Source organism: Helianthus annuus, chromosome 6, assembly GCF_002127325.2.
Source record: "Helianthus annuus cultivar XRQ/B chromosome 6, HanXRQr2.0-SUNRISE, whole genome shotgun sequence".
Classification (NCBI taxonomy): Eukaryota; Viridiplantae; Streptophyta; class Magnoliopsida; order Asterales; family Asteraceae; genus Helianthus; species Helianthus annuus.
Genome location: NC_035438.2, coordinates 33141644 through 33156387, shown reverse-complemented (window position 1 = coordinate 33156387; position 14744 = coordinate 33141644). Strand labels below are relative to the sequence as shown.

Genomic DNA, 14744 nt, shown 5'->3' with positions numbered 1-14744 from the left:
AACCAGTAAGAAGTCTGAACCATTAAGAGCACGTATTATGCTTAACTATTCAGAGGCAAATGTCTGACCAATTCAGATAAGAGATTTTAAGCATTCAGACTCAGTATAATACTTAACCATTTAGAGGCAAAAAACCATTCAGACATCTACTCGCGAAACAAACAGTCTGAACCGTTAAGTGCTGAACCAAGTTCTGAACCATTGAAAGCCCATTATAAGATGAAATAAACGGCCCCTAAGTTACATATGAAAATTAGTTTATACGATTTGAGAGTAAATATAAATAACACTAATCAAAACATTACAATTTACACATATACGAAAAAGAAAAATATACGATTTGAGAGTAAATATAAATAACACTAATCAAAACATTACATTACAATTTACACATATACGAAAAAGAAAAATATGTATGGGCTTAAGATGGGCTACCAGTGTTGGGCTTGTGCACAAATGTAAACTTTCCCATAATAAAATAAAAAGAAATGTAAAACAAAAAAATAAAAAAAAACATTGCGGTACAGTGTTTCTGGGATCATTGAACTAGGGTTTGTTCTCCAAGAAATCAGACTAAGCGTTTCTTGTTCTCCAAGCTCTCATAATTGGTTGATAAATGCTTACTGTTTTCGCCTAATTGCTTGCTTGTTCGATTTCACAATGGCCCTTCCTCTTGGGAAGCTGACGATTATTATCGGAGCAGGTATCAACTTCATGTTATCTTTTTTCTACAACATAATAATCACTTATTGACGGAGGTTTCATGTAACCTTAAGTTTCAGTGTATGCTTTATATTCTGGTTAACCTGATTCAGGAAAGTCGTTACATGTCAAGTTATATTCTTTAGCCAAGACAAGTGTCTTTATTAGTAAATAGTTTATATGATTTGAGTTATTTGATTTTTACACTAATATGCTGAGTTTTCTAGATAGTGGTACCTTGTTTTAGGTACACTCTTAGCTTTTATAACAGTTATGGCCGGAAAAGCCGACGGGTTGGGTATTAGGTAAGAACGAAAGAGTTTGGGCCAACATAAGTTCAGGACAAAATGGCTGATTTCTAGAAAAGTATCAGTGGTTCGGGTCAAAACGGGCTTCGACCAAATTGGGCTCGACTTGAAATAGGTCATATTGGAAAGAAAAGGTATCAAACTTGATCCACCAACTACATTTGATTTTATGGTGCTGGAGGTGTTGCGCAGCAGTGGTGGAGGTGTTGGCTAGGCGATGGAGGTGACGGTCAAGATGGGGGTGGTGGTAGTAATGTGATGGTGGGGGCAGCGACGAAGCCCAAGGTTGAGGTGGGTGTGGCAATGACAAGTAGGTGGCACAATAGTGGTGGGTGGTACACAACTACACACCCTTTTGGACCATAGTTTGTTGGGCGAATTGGTGTGGAGGCCCGATCAAGGGAGGGCGGCCGACCCTAGCTTTGAGTCGGCCCACACGTTTTTATTTGGCAGTTAAATTAGGATTTTAATTTAGCCGGCCCTAGTTATCTCTATGTAGGCTTGGGCCTAACTTGGGGATAAAGTTTCCTAACCCTAGATTAGTCTATATATTGATATCATTGTACTTGTAATTCCTTGAGCACCTCAATAATTGATATCATTGTACTTGTAATTCCTTGAGCACCTCAATAATAAAGAAACCCTATTTGCAGCAAAGTGGACGTAGGTCAGCTGACCGAACCACTTTAAATCTTCGTGTCATTTACTGCTTTCGTGTGTGTGTGTTCAGTTTCGTGTGTGTGTTAAATCCTAATGATCCTAACAACTGGTATCAGAGCTTTGGCTCTTGATCGGAATTACACAAGAACGCGAGAACCGCCACCTTCAGTTCTTTCACCGCCACCCAGTCAGCCGCCGCCGCCACCGTTAGGGTTTCTACCGCCGTTGCAAAAACTGAGTTTCTGAACTGGAATTTGGTTGAAATCGTGCGTGCCCTTTTGCGCCTGAGCACCGTTTTTACAAAAAAAAAAAAAAAAAAAACCATTTCTGCGCCTAAAGACATGGTTCGCCTCGCCTAGGCCTTTTGTGCCTGAGCACCGTTTTTACAAATAAAAAATCCCATTTTTGCGCCTAAGCTACCACCAGGCGCTATAGGCTCGCCTCGCTGCGCCCGCGCGCCTTTTGCTCTTTTGACAACTATGGTCAGAAAGATTTAGACGTGTGCTTGAGGGTGAGAAGCCAAAAGATATGTCACAAGCAGATTGGTTGAAGTTGGATAAGAAAGCCAAAGCAGTGATAACGCTTTCTCTGTCAGAGAATGTTGCCTATAACATCCAGAAGGAGACCTTAGCTGAAGGTATGATGGAATCATTATCTAACATGTATGAGAAGTCTTCTGCAACAAATAAGGTTTATCTTATTCGAGAGCTTTTGAATTCCAGGATGAAGGAGGGTGACTCGGTAACAAATCACATCAATAACCTAAACTCAATCTTGTCTCGCTTAGTGTCTGTCGATATTAAGTTTGATGATAAGGTTCAAGCTCTACTATTATTATCCTCATTGCCTGATAGTTGGTCCGGAACCGTAACTGCTGTTACTAGCACTTCGGAATCGATTAAATTCACATTTGCGAAGATGCGAGATCTTATTTTGGGCGAGGATGCTCAACATCGTGGTTCAAGTGAGTCTTCGAGTTCTTTGTTGCGTACAGAGGCCAGAGGAAGAAAGAATTAGCGGGAAAGTCATCAAAGCAAGAAGAGGAGTGTGTCTAAGGCTCAGAAGGATGTGGTATGTTGGAATTGCAATGAAGTATGACACTTTAGGAATCAGTGTTCGAAACAGAAGAAAGAACTAAACTTTGCAGGAGACCACCGTGATGATGATGATGCGTTAGTCTGCAAGTATGGAGAGCAGTGTGGAATCCTGGGCCATGGATTTTGGTGCTTCATTTCACGCTACCCATAGAAATGAAGCATTGCAAAATCTGAAAGAAGGTGACTTTGGAAAGGTAAAACTGGCAAATGAAGAGGTACTTGATGTTACGGGCATGGGTGACATTGTTTTGAAGACTTCAGTCGGTTCGTGGACTTTAAGAGATGTCAGGGTTATTCCATGTTTGAAGAGGTTGTTGATTTCAGTTGGCCAGTTGGATGATCAGGGACATGAAGTTAAGTTTGGGAATGGACAATGGAAAGTTGTTAAAGGGAATATGGTCATGGCTCATGGAAAGAAAAAAAGGCTCATTATACATGGTCAGTATGCCATCAGAAGGAAGTGATGTTCTAGTTCTGAAGAAAAACAAAGTCGAGTTTACAGAATCTCAGGGACATAAGAGGGTTTCCTTTGCTAGAGAGAAAAACCTAGAGTCACAGGGAAGATTTGGGATGAACGAGTTTGGAAGGTCAAACCAGTCAGGGGACATCGTGACAGTGGGAGCACAAGGCGTGTTTTAGTTACAAATTTAAGGCGACAGTGGGTTAAAAAGACGAGAATTCCAGATGGAAAAGTCTCTCCAAAGAATCTCTTGCTAGTATTGGAGAGTGTGTGTTCTAAGGATTTCTCAGGATTCGGCAGTTCGTTTAAGTGGGAGCCGACAGGGACAGAGAACGAGTCACAGGTTGTGACTGATGAGTTGAGGCTCAGTGGGAGCTTCAACGTGCCTTCAGGTTAATTGTCGAGAAGGCTGCTGCAACTAGGTGGTAAAGGAAGATTACAAGATGTATAGATGTTGAAGACTATTGGGCGTTGTTCGAGCCTCCAAGTGGGAGATTGTTGGGCAAATTGGTGTGGAGGCCCGATCAAGAGACGGCACGGCGGCCGACTCTAGCTTTGAGTCGGCCCACACGTTTTTATTTGGCAGTTAAATTAGGGTTTTAATTTAGCCGGCCCTAGTTATCTTTATGTGGGCTTGGGCCTAACTTGGGGATCAAGTTTCCTAACCCTATATTAGTCTCTATATATTGATATCATTGTACTTGTAATTCCTTGAGCACCTCAATAATAAAGGAACCCTAGTTGCAGCACAGTGGACGTTGGTCAGCTGACCGAACCACTTTAAATCTTCGGTGTTGTTTACTGCTTTCGTGTGTGTGTGTTCAGTTTCGTGTGTGTGTTAAAGCCTAACAATCCTAACATAGTTGTCAATAGCGGTCGCTATAGCGAATACCGTAGCGTATAGGTCGAAGGTCGCTACAGGGTATGTAGCCATAAATAGCGGGATTTCAGTTTATTTTTTTAAATATAAATAGCAATTAAATATAGCTATAAATAGCTGGATTATAGGTTTTTGTTAAATATACATGCAAAATAGCGTATATATTAGGGTATTTTGATAGAATATACATATAAAAAAATTATAATTTTTTTCTAGTGTATCGCTATTTATTGCTATTCACTATGTAGCATATAGGTACCTTATCGCTATTTGTCGCTATTCGCCATTAACAACTATGTTTTGGACCCATATTGAGTTAGCAAGTATTATAATAGTGGAGCAAATTGCCCCGTTGTGTAATTTGACTAGACCCAAATTGACTTGTTGGATAATCTGAGTGAGTAGACCCAAATGAACTTATAATATAAGCAAAGTTTTTTTTTTTTTTTTTTGCCCAAATCAAACAATTTTTTGATGGGTGAGTCATTCTTACTCGGTTTACTAACACTATTGCACTACATTCTCACTTTGGTTGCTGAATTTGAAAGAAATGTGGAGTTTATGTTTTTGTTGTACCATTAGGGGGCGTTTGGTTCGCATGAATTCAATGGAATTTAAAGGAATTGGAATCTAAATTCCATATCTTTTGATGTTTGGTTCACAGAATTTGATGGAATTGGAATCAAAATTCCAATCTTCATGTGTTTGGTTCACAATGGAATTGGAATTGGAATTGGAATTGGAATTGAGCATTAAATCCTTCAAATTCCTTGAACTAAAGGAATTCAAAATCCTTCCTATATGTGAAGGAATTAAAGTAAATTCATTGGAATCTTCGACCATTTCGACCCGAACGGTTTCGACCCGCACCGTTTCAACTCGTACCGTTTCGATCCGAACTGTTTCGACCCGTACTGGTTTCGATCCGAACCGTTTCGACCCGTACCGTTTCAAATAGAACCGTTTCGATGACCCGTACCGTTTCGAATCGAACCGTTTCCACGCGAACCGTTTCGAATCGAACCGTTTCGAATCGTACCGTTTCGACCCGTACCGTTTCAACCCGTATTGTTTTCACCCGAACCGGGGGTTGTGGGTGCCAGGGTGATGGATTAATTCATTTGACAACCAAACCCAACAAAAGTGGAATTGAGATTCCAATTCCAACAATTTCCAATTCTATTTGGAATGTTTAAATTCAAAATCCAATTCCTTCAAATTCTAATTCCTATACAAATTCCAATTCTAATTCCAAAACATTCCGTGAACCAAACGCCCCCTTAGTAAACCAAAAAGTCTGTCTTGCTGAATGCGTCATTTTATACTTGTAGGCCTTGTTGGGTCAGTTCTTGCTAAAGAAGGTCGCATGCCCAGTGTTTATGATATATTTTCTGGTACTTCTAAGGTAAGGAGTTTATTTTCTAGCTAATTACCTGTTCTATGTTTACGATCATATATTTTATATACAAGCACAAACGATAAGTCTCTATTGTTTAGCCATTTAAGAATCTTTTTTTACCGTCTCTTTTTCTAGGTACTCAACTTATTCAAACATGATGCGAAACCCACTTCAAATTCAAAACCACTCAACGACTCATTGTTGGCACAGGTTTGAAATTTATTTTCAACAACTCTATAATATGGTAATTTTTTTCGTGTATTATACGCTCATTTCTTTGTATTTACACATGTATTGACAAATTACTGGATTATGCGCTATATCGCTTTAAACAGGTCAACAGCCTCAGGCAGGAGCTGCAACTACTGGCATCAAATAGATCTGTTACCATCGTCACTGCTAGTGGAGGTTTTTATATTCTGTTACGTTGTGCGTACATTTCAAACAGCTAAATTGGTTTTTATTAAATTTATTCTTCTTTCATGCAGGAGGCACTACTGGCAAATATGGTATCGTTATCATTGTTGCTGTTGCAGGATATGGTTATGTTTGGTGGAAGGTGATAATAAGAAGCTGTTAGTAACATTAACGTTTGTTTTTTTTTACATTCAAGTCATCTATGCCTCAGAAGCCGTATTAGTTGCGTGCGTGACAATGCTCTAAATCATTTTTATAAATTGTATTTTTGTTTTTAGGGTTGGAAACTTCCGGATATGATGTTTGCTACAAGACGTAGTTTATCTGATGCAACAAATGCTGTAGCTAAACAGCTTGAGACTGTCTACTCGTCACTTGCGGTATTATGTTTTTTTTTCTTCTAATAATTGTTTAATGTTGGTCGGTTAATATCTGTTTCATACATTTTTTTTTTCAATTTTAATTTAGTTAAGGTTCTTGTTAACGCTTTTTAGGCTACCAAACGACATCTATCTTCAAGAATCGACCGTGTTGATTGCAGTTTAGATGAGGTTGCAGAAATTACCGCTTCTACAAAAGAGGAGGTATGACATGATACAAGTTACATTAATTATTTTTTATGGAATAAATTATTAAATATCTTACAGGTGTCAGCGTTACGTGGAAAGACCAAAGTGTTTACCGAGGATGTTCAGTCTATACATAACAAGGTTTACACCCTGGTGTGTGGCTCTTATCCATCGCTTTGTTACCCTAATTTTTTTTTTCTATTTGTTCTTTCGTGTTTTAATAATTTCTTGTTTTACAGGAGAGTAAGCTGAATATAATTGCATTGAAGCAGGATGAAACAAACCTAGGAGTGGGGAGGTTGATACGTACCGCCATAGAAATGGAAAATCAGGTACAAGATAATAACCTTTTAGTAAATTCCGAAACTACATTTGTTACCGACAATATTTGCAGACTTGCAGTCTAGCAATTAGCAATCATTCATTTTTCTATTGATCTTGGTTGTTATAGTTAGAATTTCTAAAGTTCCTCATTTCTCCGTACCATAGTTGTCAATAGCGAACATAGCGATCGCTATAGCGCGCTACGTAGCGTATAGGTCTAGGCTCGCAATTAGGGTTGTAGCGATAATAGCGACAATTTGTTCTTTTTTTGGTTTTTTAATATAAATAGCAATTAAAATAGCTATAAAATGGCTGGATTTTAGTTTTTTGTTAAATATACATGTAAAATAGCATATATACCAAGGTATTTTTGATATAATATACATATAAAAAATTTTAATTTTTTTTTTCTGGTGTATCGCTTTTTATAAAATAGCCACCCGCTATTTATCGCCATTCGTTATGCAGATATAGGTACCTTATCACTATTTGTCGCTATTCGCCATTAACAACTATGCTCCGTACCCTCTTTACGGATTATTCAATACTGTTTTAGTTCAAGCTTAGTGAGAAATCTATCACTTTTTCATATTAATCATTTTGTTTGTCCTTTGTAGGGAAACCAATCCAGTTCATCAAAGCCAGCTCTTGAATTGCCACCGAGGGTAAGTTTTTAAGCACTTTTTTTAATTTGTCTACGTGGCGCTCTAGTTCTCTCGAAATGGGTTTCGGGTTAAAAGGGGATAGATTGGAGTGGACCGGTCGATTTGGGTTGACCCAGAAACTCTTGATTTTTCCTTCTTTTCAAATTTTTAATGCAAAAAAGTGAGCATAATCTTAGGATATAAACCATTTGAGGTTTTATGCATCGTCTGTCTGTTCCTGTTCTTGCTAATTCTTGTTGAGTTATTTCTTTTATATCATGTTGACTAGTTTGAAAAAAAAAGTTCAAATTGCCTCCTTCATAAATAACTGGTTCTTAATTTTCACTTATTTTTTGTCTTGGTTTTCTAGAGAATGAGAGACGTACATCATTTATTCCAGACTTATACTTATGTCACATGTCACACAATATATAATATGATTAGATTCTGATGGTTGATGACTTGATGTTTATCTGTTTCTCTTTGCAGGCCATGTCTTTGCCACCGCTTCAGATAGAGGAGATACAACCATCATCACTCCCCGTGTCTCCCAAAGTATGTATTTCCTAACACATTAGTTATTTCACTTATTTGTAATAAATTATATTAAGAAATGGACTTCAAATATATTTTATTAAATTTTCTGCATCTTTCAGGCTAAGCAACCTTTGGAAACTGCAGTTTCTGCTTCTGGCTTGAAGGTCCTTGCTGATCCAATCTTTTTATGTAGGAATATTTTACAGAATTATATATTTAAATTAGTTTTGGGGGAATCTTATTCAGGTTATTCAAGATGTGCCTGAAGAAGCTAGAAACACTCCCCACGGGCTGAACGTAACGGAAGGAAGTTCAAGCTCTCGTGTGTTTGGGCGAACATTTTCTGGTTTCAGCTCTGTATTCTCTCGGACCCACCCTACAAATAGACAGTAATAATCGAGGCAAGCTTATCTGTTTTTTGCTCACTGCTCTAGACTTGGAACATATACATTTTTGTAATTAATAGAAAGAGGAAAAAATTAGTCAGTTGAGGGTGGTTGGGTTAAGCCGGGCCTGGTCGGAAGTATCTCAGAGCTCAGGTAGAGCAAGCTTAGTTTAGTCCCGGACATGGTAAACAGGGAGACTGGTTACAGAATCCTAAACTAGAACGTCTGTGTATTTTTTGGAATATTGTTGAATCCAATTTAAACTCTCGGGTTTGTGTTTGGATTTATCAAACATGTCTTGTGAAAACTGTTGAATTCATTTTGGCTATATCGTAATATAAGGAAAACTGTTGATGCTTATTGTTTAATCATCAAAGTATAAGGAAAATGATGTATAACCAGTTGGTTATGTAATTAAATGTCTGGTTCGTAATATGTTTTTATAAGAAAAGAAATTGAAATTTGTATAAAGTGGAATAACTGTTGAATGATGTGTTTTATAAAAGAAAAAGAAACTGGAAAGAGTTGTAATAAATATTACTAAATATTTATGATCCTTGACAAACCTAAGTTCATTAACTAGTACACTCTATTCGTATTCTTCAATATCTATTTAGACATAAGAATTTTTAGTTCCTTAGTTGATAAAACTAAAATGAATAAATTTCAATATCTTTTCGATAATCTTTGGTTTCAAGGTGGTGGAGAATATCAATTATCAACTCTTTGAGCTTTCTTTGAATTAAAAATAAGTCTTCATTTAAATATTTAAATTGGAGAGAATAACATAACTTTTCTTTTTGATTTCTTGTTTTTTGGCTCTAGTTTTTCCTTTTCTAATGAAATCTGGCCGTTCGCAAAAAAATAAAAAAATAAAATAATAATAATAATAATAATAATAATAATAATAGTAATAATAATAATAATAATAATAATAATAATAAAATAAAAATAATCAATTCCAGTCCTTAAACTTTAAACAATCATATACTTGGTTTTGGATGGATAGGGGCAACTCATATCTGTTGTATAAAATACAAGGACTAGATTTGTTAATTTCTAATAACTTGAGGACTCAAGGGTAACTCATTTCCTTATTATAAAAATTAACAGAATCAACTGTTATATAACAAGAGTTCGTTCCACACCCACAAACACAAACAGAATTTCAAATGACCAACGATCATCAAGATACTCATCCACCCATCACCACCATCGACCACCACCACCACCAACCGTCGTCATCCACCGCCACTTTCACCAAACCACTTCCCCAAACCCCATCTTCAATGTCACCCACCAACACCAACACAACAGAAACCAATTCCACCCCTGAATCACGCATCGCCGCCGCACTTGGCCGCGCATTCTTAAACATCCCCCCATCTTCTTTCCAAGACGCCGCCACCACCACCACCAACCCGCTTCTTCGAACGTTATCAGACGCTGATTCATCCGCCAACCAAACAACCACCACCACACCTCCTAAAGTCCCAAGAATCAACAACAACCCGCTTCGCAGGACACTTTCTGATTCCATCACACCCGATCATCAACAAACCAAGAAAACCGGGCTTCGCAGGACACTCTCTGACACTAGTGAGTATCAACTACCACAGAAAACACCAAGAGTTTCGTCGTCCCCTCAGTCTTCCAGCGGACGACAGAGTCCCCAATCAGAGGTTTGTATCTTGTAATTAAGATGTTGAGTTAATATAATATATTAATTTGTTGTTGATTAAATGTTTTTTTTTTTTTTTTTTTTTTTTTTTTTTTTTTTTTTTGTGAATAGGTTATAATGAAGAAAGTGGAAGATATGGTTAGAGAGATTGAACAAAGGTGTTGGGAGATTATGCGCGTAGAAGAACATGTTGAAGAGGAGATTCCTAAGCCACATGTATGCAATTTGTGTTGTTACAAATAATTGTTGAAGAGGATTATGTTTGTAATTGTTGCATTTGTGATTGTAGGAACAAGAGGAGTGTGTAGGGGTGGAGCGAATGAAGAATGGGGATTTGCGGTTTGAGTTGAGTTGTTCGTGTGGTAAGCGTTTCGAAATGTTGATCAAACACAATGGGTATTGCTTCTACAGATTGACATGATGACATAGCTAATAGTTTTCTCTTCATCATCAATCAAATAGTTGATGGTTGGCTGCTTCATACAGTTCTTGATTTGTTTCAAATATGTTCTTAGTGGATTTTGACTCTATGTGAGATGAATTGTAATAACAATGGTAATAACATTCAAATTCTTTTAGAAATAGATCTATGGTATTTAGATTTATTTGCTTATCTTGCATATTAAGGCCAATGGAATATGTCGTATCGGGTTGGGCCGGTTTGGGCCAGGATGGTGGGAGTCTATCTCTCAAGTTGAGTGAACCTGGTTTAGTCTTGTGCACCGTGGACGATTGCAGAATCCTAAACCAGAAATTTGGTTTAGAACATACCAAAATTCGGCATATTTTCGTAAAATTAATAGGTGTGTGGTTGAGACATTTTTCTATATGAATATGTTGCTTGTTAGAAAAAATGTAGCACTTTGTAATTTGGTTCCTTGTGGGCGGGCTTGTGGCTATAGTGTCTTGCTAGACCCATTTTCTTAGTTCTAATAAAATTATATTGACGTTCCAAATAAAAGTGTAGCACTGACCCTTTTTCTAAATTATGCTGAAATTTGGAGATTATTTTATGAGGGTTAGGATATAATAGGAAGTTTATTTGGAGTCTATAAAGTAATCTTGATCATCCATTTAGTTAATCAAGGGCTAAGATTAAATGAGGGAAATTGAAGGGAAGAAAAGAGGCGCGTGGGTTTGTTTATGGGCATTCTAGTCAATCCAAGGCAATAGTTTCTCTCTCCTCCAATCCCCCCCCCCCATTTTTTAAATGTTAATAACTCTTTCATACGACATTATTTTTTTATAAAAATTGCACCAAAAAAACGAGCGTTTTTTATCTTTAAAACGAGTATACTATTGCTATATTTTCAATTTTTTTTTAAAACCCAGTTGCGTAAAACGCAATGAAAAAAACCTAAAAAATGACATTTTTCTAAAATGCAATGCACAAAAAACACAAAGAAATGTCTTATTTGTAAAACGCAATGGCCAGAAAACACAAAGAAATGTCTTATTTCTAAAACGCAAAAGCCTAAAAAACAAAAGAAAGTTTACTTTCTAAAACGCAATGGACTGAAAACACATAAAAATGTGTTTTACCTAAAACGCAATGCACCAAAAACACAAAAAATGTCTTATTTCTAAAACGCAATGGCCTGAAAACACTTAAAATGTTTGTTTTCTAAAACGCAATGGACTGAAAACACATAAAAATGTGTTTTTACCTAAAACGCAATGCACCAAAAACACAAAGAAATGTCTTATTTCTAAAACGCAATGGCCAGACAACACTTAAAAATGTATTTTTTCTAAAACGCAATGGACTGAAAAAGCATAAAAATGTGTTTTACCTAAGATGCAATAACTAAAAACACTTCAAAAATGTGTTTATCTAAAACGCAATAGCCAAAAAACACATAAAAATGTCTTATTTCTAAAACGCAATGGCCTAAAACACAAAAGAAAGTGTATTTTCTAAAACGCAATGGACTGAAAACAAATAAAAATGTGTTTACCTAAAACGCAATAAACTAAAAACACTTCAAAAATGTGTTTTTTTCTAAAACACAATGGCAAGAAAACACATAAAACTCTCTTATTTCTAAAACGCAATGGACACAAGCTGACCTGTCTGTGAATTTGTCTGAACCAGAGAGTAGCAAATAAAAAACTGTCTATGAATTACTGTCTTCACAATGGACACAAGCTGCCGCCCCTGGGACCCTGTTACCAGGGGCGCTGCCCCCGGACCCCCGCCAAGATCGTAAAACGCAATGACTAAATAAAAAATCCAGAGATCGAATCGAACGGATCGATTGATTATTTTCAAAATCACCGGAAAAAATGAGATTTTGTATGAAATTAAACTGGGTTTTCTTCAAAAAATCTGAGGAACACGTTGATCTGGTGTTTGAATCATTGATTGGTGACGAAAATCGCACTATAATGTAGTGATTATTGAGATAGAAAGTGAAGAAATGATTGAAGATGGTAGGTTTTGAAAATGGTGAGTTTTGATGTTACTAGAAGAAGAAGGAAGAAGAAAAGGATAAGATTGACTAAAATACCCTTGCTCTTTTTTTTTAAATTTTGCTACTTGTCATAATTTTATTGCTTCCTATACTTCCTAGCCAAAATAAATTTTCTATTTGATCTTTACCCATTTCTATGATTTAATGTGTTCTTTTAGTGTAAAGTGTTTGGTTGATAGCAGATAATCACGGATGAACATTCAAATTGGGCCTAAAATAATTGGGCCTCATCTACATTATTAATGATACTGCTTCATAGTTCATCAGAAAATTTGGTGGGAATTCTCTCAATCTTTAATTTGATTCTCAATCTTTATTTTGATCAGAAGGTAAAGAGAATAACAACGCAAAAAAGAAAGAAAAAGTGAGTGGCAATATATGTTTCCTCTTCATATTTTTTACTTTTTATATCAAATATCTTTTATTCCTATACTAACAAGGTTAGAACCCCGTGTATTATACGGGTTGAATAAATATAATTTTATATACTAAGTAATAAAATAGTTATATCTTTTAAAAACTCGTGTATTGCACGAGATAAACACATGTCTTACACGAATAAGGTAATCCGTTAACATATTTAGTTATCAAGATGTGTTTTCTAACAAAATGAACATTGAGGTAGTATTTACTTATTGTAACATTTCACTTTATTTTTTATTAGGTTAGAGAGTTGTGTATTACATGGTTTATAACATTTTACTTTGTTTTTTTATTTATTATTAGGTTAGAAACTTACGTTTTACCTGATGTTGGATAATCAGCAGAAAAATAAAGAAAAGAAATATTTTAGTAAAAATATTAAACATACAAGAGATAAGCTGGATATTATGATTTAATATATTATTTCATTGGGGTGTAAAACGGGATAATAGGATCCCTTATTAGAAGTAAGATTTTAAATATACCACATATATAAATATATATATATGTTCTACATGTATTGAATAAATCCTTTTAACGAAACAGTTGATTAAAATAAATATTTTTATTTTAATATGTGATTATCAGTTATTCTTGTCCTTATCATCAATATATAAAAACAATTAACACTGTCAATTAAATAAAACCTTATCTTTATAAATATTTAAAACGCTAATATATATTTTTAGATTTTAATAATTAATATATAATTATCAGTTATCTTTGTCTTTATCATTAAAATCTTTTCTACAAATTTTAAGTTTTAAATTTAATATTATTAATAATTGACCTTCCATAATAAATATTTAGAAAAATAATTAAGAACGCCTCATAGAGCGCCATGTGTCACTAACATGGTTTCTTTTATTATATACTAGGTTAGAACCCCGTGTAAAATACACGGGGTTGAATAAATGTAATTTTAAATATTAAATAATAAAAATTTATATCTTTATGAACCCCGTATATTGTACGGGTTAAATAAATGTAATTTTATATATAAAATGATAAAAAAATAGTTATATCTTTAAAAACCATGTGTATTACACAGATTAAATAAATGTAATTTTGTATACTAAATACTAAAAACGTCGTATCTTTTAAAAAAACATGTGTGTAATCGGGTTGAATAAATCTACCAAATAATAAAAATATTACATCCTTAAAGGCCCTGTATGTCACACGTGTTGAATAGATCTAAAAAAGAGTTATATCTTTAAAAACCATGTGTATTACACATATTAAATAAATGTAATTTTGTATATTAAATAATAAAAACGTCGTATCTTTAAAAAAACCCGTGTATAGTCGGGTTGAAAAATCTACCAAATAGTAAAAAAATGTATCCTTAAAAAACCTCGTGTATTACACTTGTTGAATAAATCTAATTTTACATAGCAAATGTTAACAAGTTATATCTTTAAAAACTTCGTGTATTACACGTGTTATATAAATGTAACTTTATATAGTAAATAATAAAAAAAGTTATATTTTTAAAAACCTCGCGTTTTACACGAATTGAATAAATATAATTTTGTATAACAATTAATAAAAAAAGTTATATTTTTAATAAATTAGGATAACATTTAATATTAATTTATTATTTATATATTTAATATAAGATAAGTAGGAAAGAGAGATATTTGTTTTAAAAATATATTAAATTAACAATTTAGATTTCAGGATAATATTTTATTAAAGTATGATAAGATTTAATATTAATTTATTATTTATTTATCTAGTTGATATAAGATAAGTATAAATTTGAGGATACCTTCTATAA

General features: G+C 34.7%; 2 protein-coding genes across 3 annotated transcripts; both read left to right on the top strand.

The window, feature by feature from the left end:
- Positions 1-504: 504 nt before the first annotated feature.
- LOC110865154 lies at positions 505-8743 on the top strand. Of its 2 annotated transcripts, none has more exons than XM_022114378.2 (13): positions 505-703; positions 5439-5512; positions 5642-5716; positions 5842-5914; positions 5998-6065; positions 6202-6303; positions 6418-6507; positions 6571-6645; positions 6732-6824; positions 7434-7481; positions 7950-8015; positions 8117-8161; positions 8244-8743. In XM_022114378.2, the coding sequence occupies exons 1-13, from the start codon at positions 661-663 to the stop codon at positions 8388-8390; spliced, it is 999 nt and encodes a 332-aa protein (XP_021970070.1). In that variant the 5' UTR covers positions 505-660; the 3' UTR covers positions 8391-8743. The 2 variants fall into 2 exon arrangements, with proteins under 2 accessions (XP_021970070.1, XP_021970069.1); XM_022114377.2 differs by having other exon boundaries at positions 5995-6065.
- A 757-nt stretch (positions 8744-9500) lies between these two features.
- On the top strand, positions 9501-10648 carry LOC110863903 (endochitinase A). The gene is made up of 3 exons (XM_022113125.2): positions 9501-10065; positions 10176-10280; positions 10354-10648. Exons 1-3 carry the CDS (start codon positions 9556-9558, stop codon positions 10483-10485), a joined length of 747 nt encoding a protein of 248 aa, XP_021968817.1. The 5' UTR covers positions 9501-9555; the 3' UTR covers positions 10486-10648.
- The last annotated feature ends 4096 nt before the right edge of the window (positions 10649-14744 follow it).